The sequence below is a fragment of the Sus scrofa genome, chromosome 7, assembly GCF_054392235.1.
Source record: "Sus scrofa isolate SSC_HxYL_T2T_F1_AM1 chromosome 7, Sscrofa_HxYL_maternal_Yorkshire_Landrace_v2.0, whole genome shotgun sequence".
Taxonomy (NCBI): Eukaryota; Metazoa; Chordata; class Mammalia; order Artiodactyla; family Suidae; genus Sus; species Sus scrofa.
The window spans coordinates 34,376,691-34,395,185 of record NC_139389.1 but is presented as its reverse complement, the minus strand read 5'-3'; the positions used below and the strand labels follow the sequence as shown (position 1 = coordinate 34,395,185).

General features: G+C 39.4%; 1 protein-coding gene across 7 annotated transcripts in view; it reads left to right on the top strand.

Moving 5' to 3' along the window:
- HCRTR2 (hypocretin receptor 2) overlaps positions 1-11,652 on the top strand; it is a 101,852-nt gene extending 90,200 nt beyond the window's left edge. The window contains exons 5-8 of one of the 7 annotated variants that reach the window (XM_084966741.1): positions 1,857-2,077; positions 4,332-4,453; positions 6,561-7,570; positions 8,507-11,652. In XM_084966741.1, the coding sequence (XP_084822867.1) occupies positions 1,857-2,077; positions 4,332-4,453; positions 6,561-6,790 (573 nt within the window). In that variant the 3' untranslated portion in view covers positions 6,791-7,570; positions 8,507-11,652. 7 annotated transcript variants of the gene reach the window in all.
- The last annotated feature ends 6,843 nt before the right edge of the window (positions 11,653-18,495 follow it).

Sequence of the window (18,495 nt, the reverse complement as noted above, 5' to 3'; positions counted from 1 at the left end):
TCTAATAGACTTGGATCTTATTATGTATAAAACAGCAGAATCCATCCAACATCCATTCTGAGAGACCACAAGGACACACTGGTCTGTCTTGGCTTGCAGCACAGAGATAAAAACAACAGCTGAATAATCTTAATAGAACTAGGATGGCCTTATGTGCACATTTTCCTCTTAAAAAAATTACATGGGCTGAATTTTATTGTTTTGCTCACAAAACCCTATCAATCTTCATGAGCTTATAATTAAACAAATATTATGCTTGGAACTCCCTGCTATTATCAAATAACTTTGGAAAGAAGTGGAAAAGTATGTTATGTAACTGTAGTTACAAATGCCAGCTATGTGAAACATTAATGTAAGACCCCTCAAGGGATTTTCAAGTTTTTTACGTGCATTTGAAAGGGCTGGACCACAAAATTGATTTCAAGCAATTTTATAACAACATATGGCAAGCAACAGAGACTATTTTATTTTATTTTTATTCCTTTTTATTCAAAGCTTTGCCTTGCCGAAACCTGCCAATCAGAAAACCTAATAGAAAGTACTGGATTGTTAAATCCTATCTCTCCACCTGGCAGCAGATGGCAGTATCGATGCATGAAAAATCCATTTAGGTTCTTTCCACAATTACCTGTTACGTTTTCCTTACGTTTAAACTCCAGGTGTTTAAACTGAATAAGAATTCATAATATTATGTAGTTGTCCTCTCTTTACTGCTCTTCTTCCCCGGTTTTAATTCCTCTCCTTTTTAAACTAAGAAGTTTTTTTGATTTTTGGTTTTTTAAGGTAGTTATAGACTCAAGAAAAATTGAATAGAAGGTACAGAGAGGTTTCCTATCTTTCCCCTCCTCCGTTTATGAACAGCCTTCTTATTATAAATATCCGCCCCCCCCCCGAATGATACATGTGTTAAAACTGATGAGCCTACACATCACAGTCAAAGGAAGTCCATAGTTCACATGATGGCTTTATGGTTCACTCTTTTTTTTTTTTTTTTTTCCTTTTTAGGGCTGTACCTGTGGCATATGGAAATTCCCAGGCTAGGTGTCGAATCAGAGCTGCAGCTGCTGGCCCATGCCACAGCCAGGACAACTCCGGATCCAAGCTGCATCTGTGACCTACGCGGGAACCTTAACCCACTGAGCAAGGCCAGGGATTGAACCTGAATCCTCATGGATACTAGTCAGGTGCTCAATCCACTGAGTCACTATGAGAACTCCTTTATGGTTCACTCCTGATGTTGTACCTTCCATGGGTTTGGATAGTGTATCCAAATCCTGGATACACATTGTATATATACATGTATAATGATGTGTATCCATCATGTGGCATCACGCAGAATATTTTCCCTGCCCTAAAAGTTCTCTGTGATCTGTTTATCCTTCCCCCATTACCACTGGCAACCACTGATCTTTTCACTGTCTCCGTAGTTTTACCTTCTCCAGGATATCATATAGTTGGAATGCTAGCCTTTTCAGATTGGCTTCTTGCAGTTAGTAATATGCATTTAAGTTTCCTCTGTATTTATTCATGGCTTGATAGTTCATTTCTTTTTAGGGTTGAATACTATTCCATTATGTGGACGACTTCTCTTTTTATAAAGAGATACCTTTCCCATCTGCAGCTCTCTTTAGACCTTGTGATGCTGCAACTTTTTTTCACCCAGACTCCTATTTAGCACTTGACCGTGTTACCCAAGAATATACTCCACTCAGTGAGGGTTTTTTACGTAAAACAGGCTCGCAAACCTCCCTGACCACAGGTGTCTGGGACACTCTCCTTACTGCGTTTTCCGATTATTCCTGCAAAGTGGAACTTTCCTAAATCAGATAGCAATAAAGGGTCTTCGCTCCTTTCAGATTCCTGGAACATCATCTGTAGTTCAGAGAAAATGGAAGCCCCTGCAGCCTGTTTCCCAGCCTCGGGGGCCAGGACAGCAGACCAAGTCCAGGATTAGCGCTGTGGCCGCTGAAATAAAGCAGATCCGAGCCAGACGGAAAACAGCCCGGATGCTGATGGTTGTGCTTTTGGTGTTTGCAATTTGCTATCTACCAATTAGCATCCTCAATGTACTGAAGAGGTAACATTCACCTATTATTCTGAAAATGAAGAAACCTGCCATTTCTTGGTCTTTAGTTAAGAACTTTTTTTTTTTTTTTTTTTTTTTTTTTTAAAGCCAGAGAAAAATCTAAACCGGCTGCCTAGATGGCTTGTCAGGCCAGATAATTCAATGTGTTGTTGTTACCAGCAGGTAGGGAGCTCAGCCTTTTAGAGCGTTCAAGCTAAATGCTCTAGTCCATGCAAATTCTCTGTTGAATGGCAGACATAAAACAGATGTTCCTCTGACCTCTTCAGGCTAATTGCTAAGCCTTAGATGTGGAAAAAGTTCTAATGCAAAAATCTCATTTACAGCTTGGAATTCTTTTTTGATCAGAACAAATGGGTTTTCTAAACTTTGTTCTCAAAGACCTAGGGAATGGTGACAGAGTTTTATCTAAAGGCTAAAGAGAGATAAGAATTTGTTAGCATTCTAATTATACTTAAAAGCACCTCTGTGAGCACATGCACCAAAAAAAAAAAAAATGGAATCACAGCACGTACTGTGTTTTGAATGTTTAAACAGAAAGAAAGAAAATCCATTTCCTGAAGTCACTGAATCAACTTTAGGGTGACTATTAATAAAAAATCAGCACACAATCTTTCAGGGAGAGAAAGAATATTATTAGGAATACTGCAGACACATTATTAAAACAACTGATGGATACACAGAGCCAGTGTAGAGGGAGTGGTACCCATGAACTTTTGGCCAACCGTCTTTATTGGGAATGATCGTAATAATTGCACAAAGACTTGCCCCAAAGTAATATTAATTCTGTTTATCAGAGGCTTCAAACTGAAACTAGGATGGCCTCTCTCATTTTCTGGCTGATCCAGAGTCAATATCATATTCCTCACAGCTGGGGACTCTGGAGAGAGGGAGCTTTGGCCTGAATCACACAGACCAAAGGTGGAATAACCAGCTGCAAACATTTCTTATTCTCTTTGGTCCTTGTTTTTGATTGCTTAATGACTTTCTCAGTGGAAAGAAAATAGAGAATGAACTTCTGTTCAGCAGTGTTGTTTAGTGCAGACGCTGCCTTAAAGGTCTAAGATTTGTGGCAGCTTGGGTCCTTGAGACACAGGAAGGCTCCCAAGAAAATGAAAACGACTTTGCCCTCTATATTTTTTCATAATTCCCTTCTTATTTTTCTTGCCCAGAGAAATCCCATACCAATGGGATGGATGATGTTTTCTGTTCTTAAGAATGTTATAAACAAGCCAGGATCCTGGATGGTTCCCCCCACCCCCTTTTTTTGCACTTTTATTTTACTCAGTCTAAACTCAATGAAAATTGGATTTACTGCTTTCTGGATGACTCATTTGGATTTCCTGCATCTCAGCACTTGTACCTTCCTTTTAGCTAATTCCAGATATCTACTTGTCCACAATATTTCTCTATTCTTCTGACTTACAGACCTTCCTTTCCAAGAAAAATAAATGGCTTTCTAAGGAGAAAGTCCATATTAAATATAAAAATAGTTTCAATTTTTTGAGGCTTCTGCTCTTCATTACAAAACACAAATTTTAAAATAGTCTTGAAAATTGTTTTTCTCTTTACCACAGAGGTTTTTTTTTTAATCTCTGGTTACCCTTGTATGTTATACTTGTGTTTTCTTTCTCTTAGAAATTAATTCCTAAGTTCTTTTCCCTAAAACTTAATGTTTTGTCTGACTAGTCAAAACCAGCTTCTTTAAAGTAGGTCTGGTTTGTCTGTGATTTCAAAAATATATTTTGGTAGAGGCTCATAACATATTAATTCCATTTGTCCATGCTATTTCACTACATATTATATTTTTGTAAAACGCCACAGAAACACCACTTTATTCTGGAAACACATTTCTATCATGGGCACAAATTCCATGATCAATGATAGAGCCGCTAGCAGGAAATGCATTATAATCTTTAGTCTATAAAGTTATCAAATAGTTACAAGTGACCTGCTATTGTTTAGTGAATAGAATTTGATAGATGAGACATATCTAAGTATGGAACAGATCTTTAAAATGATCTTTAAGGATATACTAATAAAATATTTGTCAGAGTTTACAATAATGCATTAAAATATTAAAACTCGGGTATTTTAAGAAATCACTAGAATTTTGCCTGCTGCAAACTAGGTCTTCTCTGGGTAGAAAGAAGTCCTAGAAACCAGTTGGCTTTGTGCATTCTTGAACGATTTAAGATGTCCTTTCCAGGCTCACACTGGATTTCCTGTCACTGTTTCTTTCCTACAGAGTATTTGGGATGTTTACTCACACTGAAGACAGAGAGACCGTATATGCCTGGTTTACATTTTCACACTGGCTTGTTTACGCCAACAGTGCTGCAAACCCAATCATTTATAACTTTCTCAGTGGTGAGTTTTCAACTGTTTCTTCTGTACAAAGACATGTCTAACCTAGGGTGAAGGATCGATGACTAGAAGGTTCGAACACTCTTGAACTGAAGCAAGCGCTTCGTTGCTGTACAATGAGAATTTTTTCCCCTGCTCAGGTTGCTCTGGGGTTTTTTCCTTTATAAAGGGGAACCCATGTTACCTAATGCACCTGAGAAAATTGTCTAAGTAATTATTTCCATAAAATTTAGAAGAAAAGTTGAAATAGGAAGGAAGTGAAAATTGTAAGAACCGAGTAAGGCAGAATCTTACTTGTCATACATTTAACTTAAGATTTACAAAAATGTAAAATAATTTTATTTGAAAATAAAACAGCCTTGCTTATCCTATTTCCTTTGCCAGCACTTGTAGCCTAATTGAGATGGAGTTGTAACCTGTCCACTTTTAGCTATTTCTGTGTATTTACAGTTCTCTTGTGGGTAACATGTCTTGGGTTTATCTCAAGATATCTCACTGACCTCAAAAGAAAGAAAGAAAGAAAGAAAGAAAGAAAGAAAGAAAGAAAGAAAGAAAGAAAGAAAGAAAGAAAGAAAGAAAGAAATTCCTCCTAAATAACCCATACGCTGAATGACACACACATACACACATTTGCAACTGATTTAACCCATCTCTATTTATGGAATCTAGTAATTATAAAAATCATTTAACTAATTATTGTCTTATTTACAAACATTTTGCCTGATTAACTTTTAGAACTATGTTTTAATTAGCTATATCTTTACATTGTCTTCTCCAACAGGTTGGCTATTTCTTTTTCATGTCTCTCTCCAAATATATGATAATTTTATATGAAAGAATTAGAAATTCATTTTATTGCATGCTTAAAAAAGCATGTGCACTTTCCAACATCATCTTTGGCCTTCTGGGTTACATAGATTATATATATATATATATATATATATATAAAAATAAAAGATATATATATATATAATATATATATATATATAAAATATATATATATATAAAAGATAAAAATCCAGTCAATTGAGGTTTTTTTAAATGACTTTTTTTTCAGTCACATCTCTTACCCTATATAGATCTGCTTTATTTCACCTTTGGTGAATCGGGTGGTATATATGTGAGATGCATTCTGTATTTAGTTACCCCTTTTCATGACTTCCTCTGCTTCATCAATCTCAGGTTCCAAGATAAAGACCACATTAAGGCTGAGATAACCAAGGAGTTCCCTCATGGTCTAGTGGTTAGGACTTGATGCCTTCACTGCTGTGGTGTTTGATCCCTGGTCTGGGAACTGAGATCCCACATCAAGCCACTGTATGCCACCATGGCCAAAAGCAAACAAACAAAAAATAAAAACACAATGTGTCTCTTAAAAAAAAAGAAAAGGCTGAGATAACCAGAGACCAGGGCTCACTTCCTGTTTGAAGGGAGAAGGGGTATGTGGAGCTATTGGCTTGGAAAGCAGTGTGGGTGCACTTGCCCTGGGCTTAGGGATGACTACAGCCCTGAGCCTTGCACCAAGCAGGAAAACCTATTAAAGGCTCCCAGGGAGAAGTATCTGATGCGAAGCCACCGAACCGAGTAAATGTGCTGTGATATGGGTGGAGTGAAGCAAGAAGGCAGCTGGTAATTATGCTGTTTTTTTTTAAGGGCGGCATCTGAAGCATATGGAAGTTCTCGGGCTAGGGTTTGAATCTGAGCTACAGCTACTGGCCTACACCACAGCCACGGCCAGATCTGAGCCTTGTCTGCGACCTACACCACAGCTCACGGCAACGCCGGATCCTTAGCCCACTGAGCAAGGCCAGGGATCCAACCCGCAACCTCATGGTTCCTAGTCAGGTTCGTTAACCACTAAGCTACCCAGGGGAACTCCCAGTCTCACTGTTTGATGGCAACGCCTCATTGTTTCAAGCGTGTATGTTTCAAGTGTGTACCAAGCTTCCAAAAACGCAGTCTCCGTTTCCTATTTTCCTCATCATTGCAAAAATGTCCCACCTCCTTGTAAGTCTGGCTCCTGGGAGCCCCTCGGCCGTATCTGAGTCATAGTTGGTGAAACCCTATTGACGCAGAATTCTTCTCCCTTTCCCTCTCCCTGGTCTGCCAGGAAAATTTCGAGAGGAATTTAAAGCCGCATTTTCTTGCTGCTGCCTTGGAGTTCACCACCGCCAGGAGGATCGGCTGGCCCGGGGACGGACGAGCACCGAAAGCCGAAAGTCTCTGACCACCCAGATCAGCAACTTTGATAACATATCGAAACTGTCCGAGCAGGTCCTGCTCACCAGCATGAGCACGCTCCCAGCGGCCAACGGTGCGGGGCAGCTCCAAAACTGGTAGAAGGTGGACGCCCGGGAGAGGAGGCCTGAGTACATCTGTTCTTTTTTAAAAATCTCTGTACACAGGAAATTTTAGTATCCTAATGATCGAAAATTACTGTATGGACCCATTTTTTTTTTCAAAGAAAATGATTGATTGCTCTTTGAAAATCAAGTCAGCTTAACATCCTTTCTCAACTTTTGATTTAAATATGTGAGAAGCTGAACTTTCCACTGAATTGATTTTCAGGCCATTTCCCTTTTGAGTTCATGTATTATGATGTGTGGAAATTAAACGTGTGAACATTGCCAAATCGAATTATTTTAGTCTCACCTTCAAATTGGTGGCTAAAAGTGACCAAAACATATCCATTGGTTTTCTTTTGGCTACTAAAAGAAGCAGCAGTCACTAACTCTGAATGAACAAGAGTTCATAGACTTTAAAAAAAAAAAAATCACTGGAAAGAGTCATTAGAGTGTGACATCTGAAAGTATATTTATATACAAAATAGTGTATTATATTAGATAACTCAAAAGCTATCTTTCAAAACTATGTAAGCATATATACTATTAAACCTAATTTTCTATTAATTTTATAATTCATTTTCACAGTTTTCTTGGGTTTGTAACCCGACCATTGCTGATATTTCTCATTTCAACATACGGCCAGTAAGACTCTGTTAATATAAAAATTTTGTAGTGACTACAAATACACAATCTCCACCTCTAAGGAAAGATTTCAACATTTAATAATAAGATAAAATCACATTATTGTATTCATCTAATCAATAAAAATGATGCAGTTGGCCTTGCTAGATTAAATGAAGGATGCAATTTTCAAAGAAAAGGAGTGGACTCCCAAATCACATCTGGGTCCCACATTGAACAGGTTAATGCCATGGAAATTTGATGGTAAATATTTGCATTTATTTACACTTTGTAAACATTTACCAAACACCTCTCAGAAAGCACCCACTGTGCTAGGTGCTAGGTGTGTGAGGTAGGGTTGATATGAACAATCAATCCCCTTCAAGAGAGCTCCACTCCACTGAGGGGGGCTGCAGGGCAGCAAGGCATTCTGGGGGATGATTCAGACTCAGGCAGAGCAGGAAGCACCCAATGACTGTGGTACTCACCCTGACAGGCAGGAATGTGGCACTCTTTTGTTTCTACTAAGTTACAGTGACTCTGTTGATCTCAGTGAATTCTACCTGGGCCTGTGGCTGAGAGCCGGGTAATTAAGAGAATGGAGGAGCTTGCTTTTATTATTATTATTATTATTTTTTTGCCTTTTAGGGTGCACCCAAGGCATATGGAGGTTCCCAGGCGAGGGGTCTAATTGGAGCTATAGCTGCCAGCCATAGCCCCAGCCACAGAAATGCCAAATCCAAGGCACATCTGCGACCTACACCACAGCTCACAGCAATGCCGGATCCTGAACCCACTGAGCGAGTCCAGGGATCGAACCAGCCACCTCTTGGTTCCTAGTCAGATGTGTTTCCACTGAGCCACTACAAGAACTCCGAGGAGGAGCTTGCTTTATACTCACACACAAATGAACAGGAATGTACTATATTTTGAACGAATGTAAGATGTGAGGTTCAAAGCACTGAATATTTTCAATTTGCTTCTCTGCAAAATTATTTTGATTCAAATATTCACTTTAAATTCAAAATTAAGGAGTTCCCGTTGTGGCTTGGTGGGTTAAGAACCTGACTAGTATCCATGAGGATTGCAGGTTTGATCCCTGGCCTCGCTCAGTGGGTTAACAATCTGGCTTTGCCACAAGCTTCAGTGTAGGTTCACAGATGCAGCTCAGATTTGGTGCTGCTGTGGCTGTGGTGTAGGCTGGCAGCTGCAGTCCCCATTTGACCCCTAGCCTGGGAACTTCCACATGCCATGGGTGTGGCCTTAAAAAAGAAAATTAAACTAAAATTAGAACAGATTTTTATAGAAAGTTACTCTTCATTTTTATCGTAGCAGGCATTCTTATTTTATTAAAAACAAGATATGGAGCATATTTAAGAAAGATTTTCATAGAACATAAAAATAATCTTTTCTAACTTTTTCTCAAGTCATCACTTTCAGAAAGAGTATAACCAAAATTATCCACAACTGGTTTTCATGTCTTAGAATTGGGGATTGCCTTGTGTTCTTTCCTATTAAAGGCGAAACCTACCCTCAAATATGAAGTTTCTTGAAATTATGTTGCTAATTATCAGAATGGTATCAAAGAAAGCAAAGTATTGTAACTCTCTTCTTTCTCCCCTTTGTACACTTGAGAACTTTTTTCTTATTTACGCTGCATGACAGGAGAGTTGTAATTTTCAGATTGCGATGGAAGCTAGCACTTTATTTTGAGGATAACTTCAAATAATATTGATCATATGCCTTAATAGCTAAGTAATATCTCAGCGTAAGAGCTAAATTTTTCAGATCCTACTATATCTAGTTATTGTCACTTAAGAAGAGAGATTGAGAGAGAAAGAGAAGGAACGTGAGAGTCAGAGGTGGAGAGACAGAGAGAGAGAGAGGAGGGATCAGAGAGGCATTCGTTGTGTGAAGGTATTAACAGACTCAGAGGTCAGAATCCCCTTGCTCTGAATCAGTGATTCTCAAAGTGCGGTTCCTGAACACTTCACATCAGCATCACCTGAGAACTCATTGGACAGACAAATGATCATCCTGTCCCAGATCCACTGGATCAGAAACTCTGGGGATGTGCCCAGGAATCTGTGTGTGCCTGTAACAAGCCCTACAGGCAGATTCTCAAGGGCCCTAAAATTTGAGAACCATTGCTCCAGATACTACCACCTGGCCCCTGTACATTAATTCATGTGAAATAAAGTATTTTACTGCCCAGGTGTCTACAACAGGGACCACTGTCATCCCTCCTGTCAACCTGATTGGAAGTCTGAAAGAAGAGGCTGAGTACCCATGTTGAAAGTCACTCAGCATCATTTTACCCAAAGAGAGAATGGTTTATGAAACTGTGGCCCCTGTGTTACCAGTGCAGTGTGGAAGAAGACTGATTTTAAAGCGCTGGCATGCTTTATGGCTGCCTGGATGATTTGAGTTTCTAGCTACAACTTTCAAATCTCCAGCTTTATTAATACTTACGAAAGTCTAATGTTTGTGTGTTTCTAAAAATGAGCATTGTGTGGAAGGAAAAAGCAAACACTCACCAATACTTACCAGGAACTGGGAATGGAACAGCAGCTTGTGTACACAGGCTCATCAATACAGAAATCCTTCTAAGAGGTCTGGATTTAGTATTTACCTTAATAGGACAAATGGGAAATAAAGAAGTATTCCCAAACCCTACCAATCTTATGGAACAAAGAGTCAACGACTTACCTCATTATGTGCTAATAACACAAATGAGAAGACCTCTTCTAGAAAGAGTGTGTTTGTGACTGTTTTATGCTACACATAGAATATGTATCTCTCTAGTTTTGCTAGATTTCCCAGGTTGAATGTAAAATGTAACTAATGTTACTGAAATTTTGTTATCAATAGAATGTGATAATAATTTTATCTGCTCTAGAATCCGGTTGAATTCTATTATTTCTGAATTTCTACAAACCTATGACAACATTGATATTTGAATTCATTCATTCTTGGCAAAAAGATGACTCCCAGCTTCAGAGGAAAATGACTTCTCAGTTCTCCAAGGATCGGAACTTTTCTCGGATAATACGTAACTGTTATAAATCATTGACAAGTTAATTGCAAAAGTGTTAGGTACAATGATACTAAATTTTGATCCCGGTGTACATTGTGTTAATGAAGATAAAGGAAAATCTGCTTATAAAATGTAATCTGAATATACATAAAGCTGAATGACAATATCAGAATGACAAACCTCAGAGACACTTTGGGCACAAAATATGAGGAGGGCTATTACTATTTTAATACCAGTGTAACAATAGATATTTTGCACTTGATGTAACTCATAATAATAATCAACTGCATTTCAAAAAATCTGGGCAGTCATTATAATTTTGCAACAGAAGACTTTTCTACTTCCGACAAGTTAGAAGTCAAAAAAGAGTAAATTCTCTTAGGTAACGTGAAATTAGTTTTCAAATGGCATGAAGCAAAGTCATAGATTTTTTTAGAGACAATACATGTAAACAGAAAATATTGTTAAGTCTATTCTGTTACCTATGTGCACAGAAAATGAAGTGCAAAGGCATGAAAAACACTATTTCCCCCAATTCAAAGGGGATTGTTTTCTAGAGAACCACTGCAATTAAAGAGGGAGCAGAACGCTCCCACCCACTTGCCACGTATTTCTATGCGCTCCCTCTTTCTTGATAAGCTTTGGCGTTAGAATGACTCTTAAGTTTCTCATAAAATGTATTTCTGTAATTGTTTACCCCACGTATGTAACATCCTGTCACTTGTGTAACAATTATTTTATACATTTAAGGTTCTCTATGCCTGATTTACTGTGTCTCCATGAAGAAATGTCTTAGCCAATCTGATGTGATTGCATACCGACTACCATGAAGGATGCTGGCTATGTAGTTTTTAAGTAAAAACCATATTGAGAATTCTCTAATCACATTCACACTGCCCTCTTTCTTGTATGAAAAATCTTATTGATGTTCATTAGATAAGCTGGATATTCACTCATAACTAGCGTCAAATCTTTGCAGTTAAGGATTGAATTAAGCCCTCTGGTGCAGTACCTAATGACCAAAATATTTTTCCCAATAAGTTTATATAACCAAGGATAATCATGATATAAAAGGTTTTTAATGTTATTTTTAAGGGCGGGTACCATAATAAAGAGGGTTAGAATTAATGCAGAAATATTTCATAAAAATTATGTAAAACTGCATACTTACAGCATTAAATTTTGGAGTTTTTATCTGAGTTAAGAGCTTTACTCTTGCTTTGCTTAGAGGAACTGATGACCTTGTGATTTTCAATTTGTCATTAGACTAGCAAGTATGACATTTACATAAATAGGCAATTTTCTTCTTGGTCATTATATCTAAAACTTTCAGGACTATTTTAAGTTCATTAATACACTTTAAAATGTTTATTTTCTGCTCTCCATTCACTTAAATGATTCTGACAAATTACAGACTCAAGTACCAAGGACTTTAATTTAAAAATCCATTTTTATTCAATACTGTTTATTCTATCTTTTATCAAAACGGAGCCAAAGTAACTGGGGAAGATCAATACTTGGCTCCCTCCAGGGAAAGGAGATTTGAATGTGGGGTGGTTTCTAAACATAAGCAAAACTCTCAGGGTGAAATCTCCAGAAAGACCAATTCTTCTAGCATTGTTAATCTAAATAGCATCTAGATTTTTTATTTGAGTGGTGCATTGTCACAGACTAGGTACTCGGCCAAACCTCCTCCTGGACTCAGCCCTGGAGAAAGTCACCCAGCTTCACTTTCATCAGGGCCAAATTGAGTTCTTCCTCAAATCCCCCTCGTGGTTCTACATAGCTCCAATCACAGGCTCCTCTGGTAGTTTATTGTCTCATATGGCAATAGATCTGCTTCTGAAATGCAAACCTCTAGTCTTATTCTGGGCCAATAATTGCTTACCCATCCTTCCATCTCACATTTATGTACCCATGACAACTTCCCTCCTCAACAAAGGACCTCTAGAATCTTTATCCTCTTATTGACCTGTCCTGGATTTACCTTCTCCTCCACCCAAAGAAAAACAGGACTGGGTAGTCCTCCATTCTTTAGGAGATATTATTAATTTTATTTTCTTTTTAGGGTTGCACCTTTGGCGTGTGGAAGTTCCCAGGCTATGGGTCAAATCGGAGCTGCAGCTGCCAGCCTACACCACAGCCACAGCAATGCCAGATCTGAGCTGCCTCTGTGACCTACACTGCAGCTTTCGGCAATGCCAGATCCTTAACCCATGGGGTGAGGCCAGGGATCAAACCCACATCCTCATGGATACTAGGATACTAGTTGAGTTCGTAACCCACTGAGCCACAATAGGAACTCCAAGAGACATTATTGACTCCCAAAATAGTTTCCCTTGTTTTCCTTAATGAAGACATGACAGTTTTCATAAGGGGGCCTGCAGTCCCACAGCACTGAGAATAAATGGGTGGAGCAGGGCGTAGACGCCTTATTGAGTTAGGTTGCTAGGCAAGAGGAGCCCGAACCCCTTTCTCACCCAGGCTTGCTCTCCAAAGACTCGGCTTCAGGTGGAAAGTCGGCCACGATGTTCACTACATCATGTTCTTCACCCCGTTTCTGCTCTTTTGAGCCCTTATTGTTTTTTCTCCTGCGTCAGAAGCAGTTCTGAAAATAATTTCATTATTGAGACATTCTTATTAAGACTGTCTAAATTTGCTTAATTTGATCTTGCAAATCCTCTCCAGCTCTTACTTCTCCTTGTTCAATCTTCGCTTTTAACCGCTATGGGTTTGGGAGGAGGGGTGGCTCATCTCATTTTCTTCTGGGCCAGCTATTCATCATTTACTTATTTATTCATCTTTTAAAAATAGTGGCTTATCCATTTAAAATGTACCTGCAGCTGGGACACTTTAAATCCTGTGCTCTGTTCCTTCCCTGAGCTGTTGCAATAGTGGGACTTACTGAGCCATCCTCTGCGTCATGACAAGGCAACAGTGCTCCCTTCATCTGATTACAAAGCTAATCATATTGCATTTTTTCCTACCCTAAGAAGAGATTTCTTCATGTGTTCTGTCAAAGGCTTCAGCTTTTAAGAACTGACTTAATTAATTAAAATGATTTTGTTAGGAAACCAGAACTTTCTCTTTACAGGTTATGTAACCTCCCTTGCCTCTACACTCTACTGATTCTCAAATCCCACTTTTCTCATGTGACAACATAGTCTAAGTCTTTAGGATGTATTATATTATTAAGGAAGAATCTACAGAGCCTGTTTTCTATTGTTCTTTTTTTTAATGGTTTTCATTTTTTCCATCATAGCTGGTTGATAGCTTTCTGTCAGTTTTCTACTACACTGCAAAGCGACCCAGTCACACACATACGTATATACACGCATTGTTTTTCTCACATTATCCTCCGTCACAAGTGACTAGATATAGTTCCCAGTGCTATACAGCAGGATCTCATTGCTTATCCACTCCAAATGCAATAGTTTGCATCTATTAACCCCAAACTCCCAGTCCATCCCACTCCCTTCCCCTCCACCTTGGCAACCACAAGTCTGTTCTCCATGTCCATGAGTTTCTTTCCTGTGGAAAGGTTCATTTATGCCATATGTTAGATTCCAGATATAAGTGATATCATATGGTATTTGTCTATCTCTTTCTGACTTACTTCACTTAGTATGAGAGTCTCTAGTTCCATCCATGTTGCTGCAAATGGCATTCTTTTGTTCTTTTTTATGGCTGAGTAGTATTCTGTTTGGTATATATACCACATCTTCCTAATCCATTCATCTGTCTATGGACATTTAGGTTGTTTCCATGTCTTGGCTATTGTTACTAGTGCTGCAACTAAATGTAGAACTACCACGTGAGCCAGCAATCCCACTCTTGGGCATACATCCGGACAAAACTTTCTTGAAAAGACACATGCACCTGTATGTTGTTTGTTTTGTTTTACCCAGAGAATCTGAATGTTTAGCTTCAACTATTACTCCCTCATTGTTATACTCTTGTTTTTGAAAGGTCCCCCTCCTCCTTACCTTCTTGACCCTAAGTAATGATCTTATAATGACTTATTTTGCAAATAACTGGAGTGGAGTGAGATCATGGAGTCAGATCATGGAATGAGATCAGAAGATTGAGAAGGACAAAAATCGCCTCCTCATTCCCTTAGCAGAGATCCATCGTTTGAAAGTTAACAGCATCCTAATATTCTCATGGGAGATTTTTTTCATGCTTATCGCTCATTAACAGCTTACATGTAGGTTAAAAGCAGCCCTGAACACACCTTCTTCGGGAAACAAAAACCATCTTTCTATCCCTATAAAAGATTGCAGGTAAGCCTCCTACTGATGCTTATATTGGCTCTGAGGTGAATATTTTCTCGAGAGTCTGAATCTGTTAGATGATCCCCTCACAAGACTTTCCAATGGAATGGCACTTTAGTGAGTTCCGCCCCCTCCTTTAAATATCTGAAAAATTTAGTTTAAACCAACTGTTAAATTTAATAGAATATAGGATCCCTAACCCTATTACATAGGACAGAGTAAAAGTCAATATTTCACAGAGTTCCTATTGTAGCTCAGTGGTAATGAACCCAACTAGTATCCCTGAGGATGTGGGTTCAATCCCTGGTCTTGCTCAGTGGGTTAAGGATTCAGTGTTGCCTTGAGCTGAGATGTAATTCACAGATGTGCCTCAGATCCAGCATTGTTGTGGCTGTGGTGTAGGTAGGCAGCTGTAGCTCTGATTCAACCCTAGCATGGGAACTTCCATATGCCACAGGTGCGACCATTAAAAAAAAAAAAAAAAAAAAGCCAATATATTCACTAGAGTTATCCAGAATAGACCACTAAAACAACTTTCCCACTACTACCATCTAAAGAGACTTTAAGGCGTTCCCATCATGGTGCAGAGGAAATGAATCCAACTAGGAACCATAAGGTTGCGGGTTTGATCCCTGGCCTTGCTCAGTGGGTTAAGGATCGGGCATTGCTGTGAGCTGTGGTATAGGTTGCAGATGCAGCTTGGATCTGGCATTGCTGTGGCCATGGTGCAGGCTGGTGGCTACAGCTCCAATTAGACCCCTAGCATGGGAACCTCCATATGTCACGGGTGCAGCCCTAAAAAGACAAAAGACAAAAAAAAAAACAAATAAATAAATAAAGAGGCTTTAAATACAGTATTTTTAGGTAAGCTAAATAATGATTTGGTATAGCTATGCCCAAACAAGGCTACCAACCACTAGCTGTACCATTTGGTGCTTCTGCTCTAAGATTTTAGCTGGTATACAGCCTGCTCATCCATTCATCAAGACACTAAATCCAATCAAGTTGATGTTTATTTTTCAGCCAGATGATTCTTAGAGTGTCTATCAAGGTAGTGATGCTTAAAGCTGGGCATTCTGTGCATGATTTACTGGGGTATTTTTAAATAGCTACAGAATTCAATTATACTTTTTTCCAAGCTAAAAATTATTGTGGCCAGGCTTCCATCTCAGGGGCTACCAACCCATCTCTGCTTCAGAATCCCCTGAGATTCTTGTTAAAGATGCAGCTCCCTGACACACCTCAATACACATTTCAGTTGGGTGAGACAGTTATTCTGACTCAGCTGGTCTAGACTGGCATTTGACCACAGAAATATTGCCTGGGGCCCTAGGAGGTCAACTGCTCACTTCCCCATTTCACCACTTACTCCATGATGTCTTGAGATTATTTGTTGTCTGGGGGCCTCTCTGCCTGAAATAGGCAGCATTTCATTCAAGCCATTGTCCTTTTTGACTTCTTATTTGCAGAAGTGTCAACACAATCCCAATTTCAGGAGAGCTCAAGTAGAAGGCTCTGCTCTTTTCTGAGTAATACAGCTGTGTTCCCGGCTCTCATCAGGATGTGCGGGTATTTTCCCAGCTACGAATTTGCAACCAACAATATTTGACAACAAAAAAGTTACAAGCCAAAGCAAAACTCATTCTACCACCACCAGATGGTGTCAATTTGGACCTACGTATAAATGTACTTCTAAATGGACTTTCAGAAACTCACAGGAGATAATTAGACGATAATTAGAAGAACTTATAGAACTCACTACTGTCCTTTGCATATCAAATTCTATGACAACAAACAGTATTTTCAGAGAATTTTCTGTAGGATATTTAGTCTTTTTTTCCTCCAGTTAAACTCCATCTTTTTTTTTTTTTTTTTTTTTTTTTTTTTGTCTTTTTGCTATTTCTTTGGGCCGCTCCCGCGGCATATGGAGGTTCCCAGGCTAGGGGTCCAATCGGAGCTGTAGCCACTGGCCTACGCCAGAGCCACAGCAACGCGGGATCTGAGCCGCCGTCTGCAACCTACACCACAGCTTACGGCAACGCCAGATCGTTAACCCACTGAGCAAGGGCGGGGACCGAACCAGCAACCTTATGGTTCCTAGTCGGATTCGTTAACCACTGAGCCACGACGGGAACTCCTCCATCTTTATATTATTCCCAGATGGAGCTGTGTTCAGTTATTCCATTGTGTGTATATATGTATTTATATATGCATATATATAGTAAATGCTATATATAATTAAATATATTATGATATTTATTATATATATATATAATAAATTGTAGATTTGGGTCATTGGATTTAAGTACAGTCTTCCCTATTAGCAGGAACTGGACTACCTAGAGGCAGAAACTGGGCTATGTTCTCAGATTTGCGTGCCAGCCTCCCTGAGCCTAGCACAGTGCCTCATAAGATATAAGCACGCGATAAATCCTCATTGACTAAATCAGTAGATGAAGATCCCTTATCCAATGTTGTACTTTATTTCACTCAATTCTGAAAAGTACTAGGAGCAATATGAGACATGGTTCACAAAGGAAAAAATACTGTGTTTACTACTTACTGTCCTAAGAAGGGATATACAGATGAAATGGATTAAAGCCCTGCCCTGCTGAAAAGAGCTCTGCTGTGAAGAAGAACATAAACAAAGTTTAAAAATCACTATTTTGGAGTTCCTGATGTGGTGCAGTGGGTCAAGGATCTAGCCTTGTCTCTGCAGAAGCTCTGGTCATTGCTGAGGCATGGGTTTGATCCCCGGACTGGCGCAGTGGTTTAAGGATCTGGCATTGCCGCAGCTGTTGCGTAGGCAGCAGCTGTGGCTCGGATTTGATCCCTGCCCCAGGAACTTCATATGCCTTGAGTGTAGCAAAAAACAAAACAAAACAAAAAGTCAGTCTTTAGGTGCTAGATGAAATATTGGTTCTCTCTAGAGAAAGATGGTTTTGGAAGAAAAAGATTTTGCTGGAGTTTGAAGGCAGAGCTGAGGAAGTCATTCTGTGCAGAAGGGACAGATCTACGATGGAATAGATGTGTGGAACAGCATGGACCCTTCAGGGAACTGCACCTAATTTGAAAGCATATAGGCACCCATGGAAAGAAACGGTGTTAAATGCGTGGGCAAGCGCACATGATAAAAGCTTTCTGTACTATTCAAGGAAATTTGAAGCTTGTGTTAAGTCATGGAGAATAATTTAGGAATTCTACCCAAAGGAATAATGTGATTAGATTTAGATTCTAGAAGGTAGGTGAATAGCCCTGGATTTGGAGAATTTGAAAGCCAGACATTGTCCGTTTAATTCTCCGATAAGGTTTTATGGAGCTATTCACCCCGAAGAAAAATGATGGAATCTAAACCAAGAAAGTGTCCATGGGGCTGGAAAATAAGCAGGAGATTTAAAATCTAGATGAAGATGGGGGGTGCAGATCACATTCATGTTTAGTTCTATTCACTATGGATCCCCTCCACCACCCATTTTCAGGGCGGTGGTGCTGTTCCAGGAGCTGTGGTGCTCTAAGGGCATTTGTGAACTTGCCTCCCTGGCTTACCCAGCTTCTCCTGACCGTGTTTACAGGAGGCAGAGTCCAGCAGACTTCACTTCGTCTTTTTACCCCTATCAATGACATATATACCCAAACAGTACTGCCAATCGGCTGGCCTTACAGCCACAACTCTGCCCACCTGGACCTCCATCTGCCCTGCTATCAACTCCCCTGCCTGTGGTGACCTTGCTCTACAAGCGTGATCACCAAGGATCTCTTCTCTCCTCA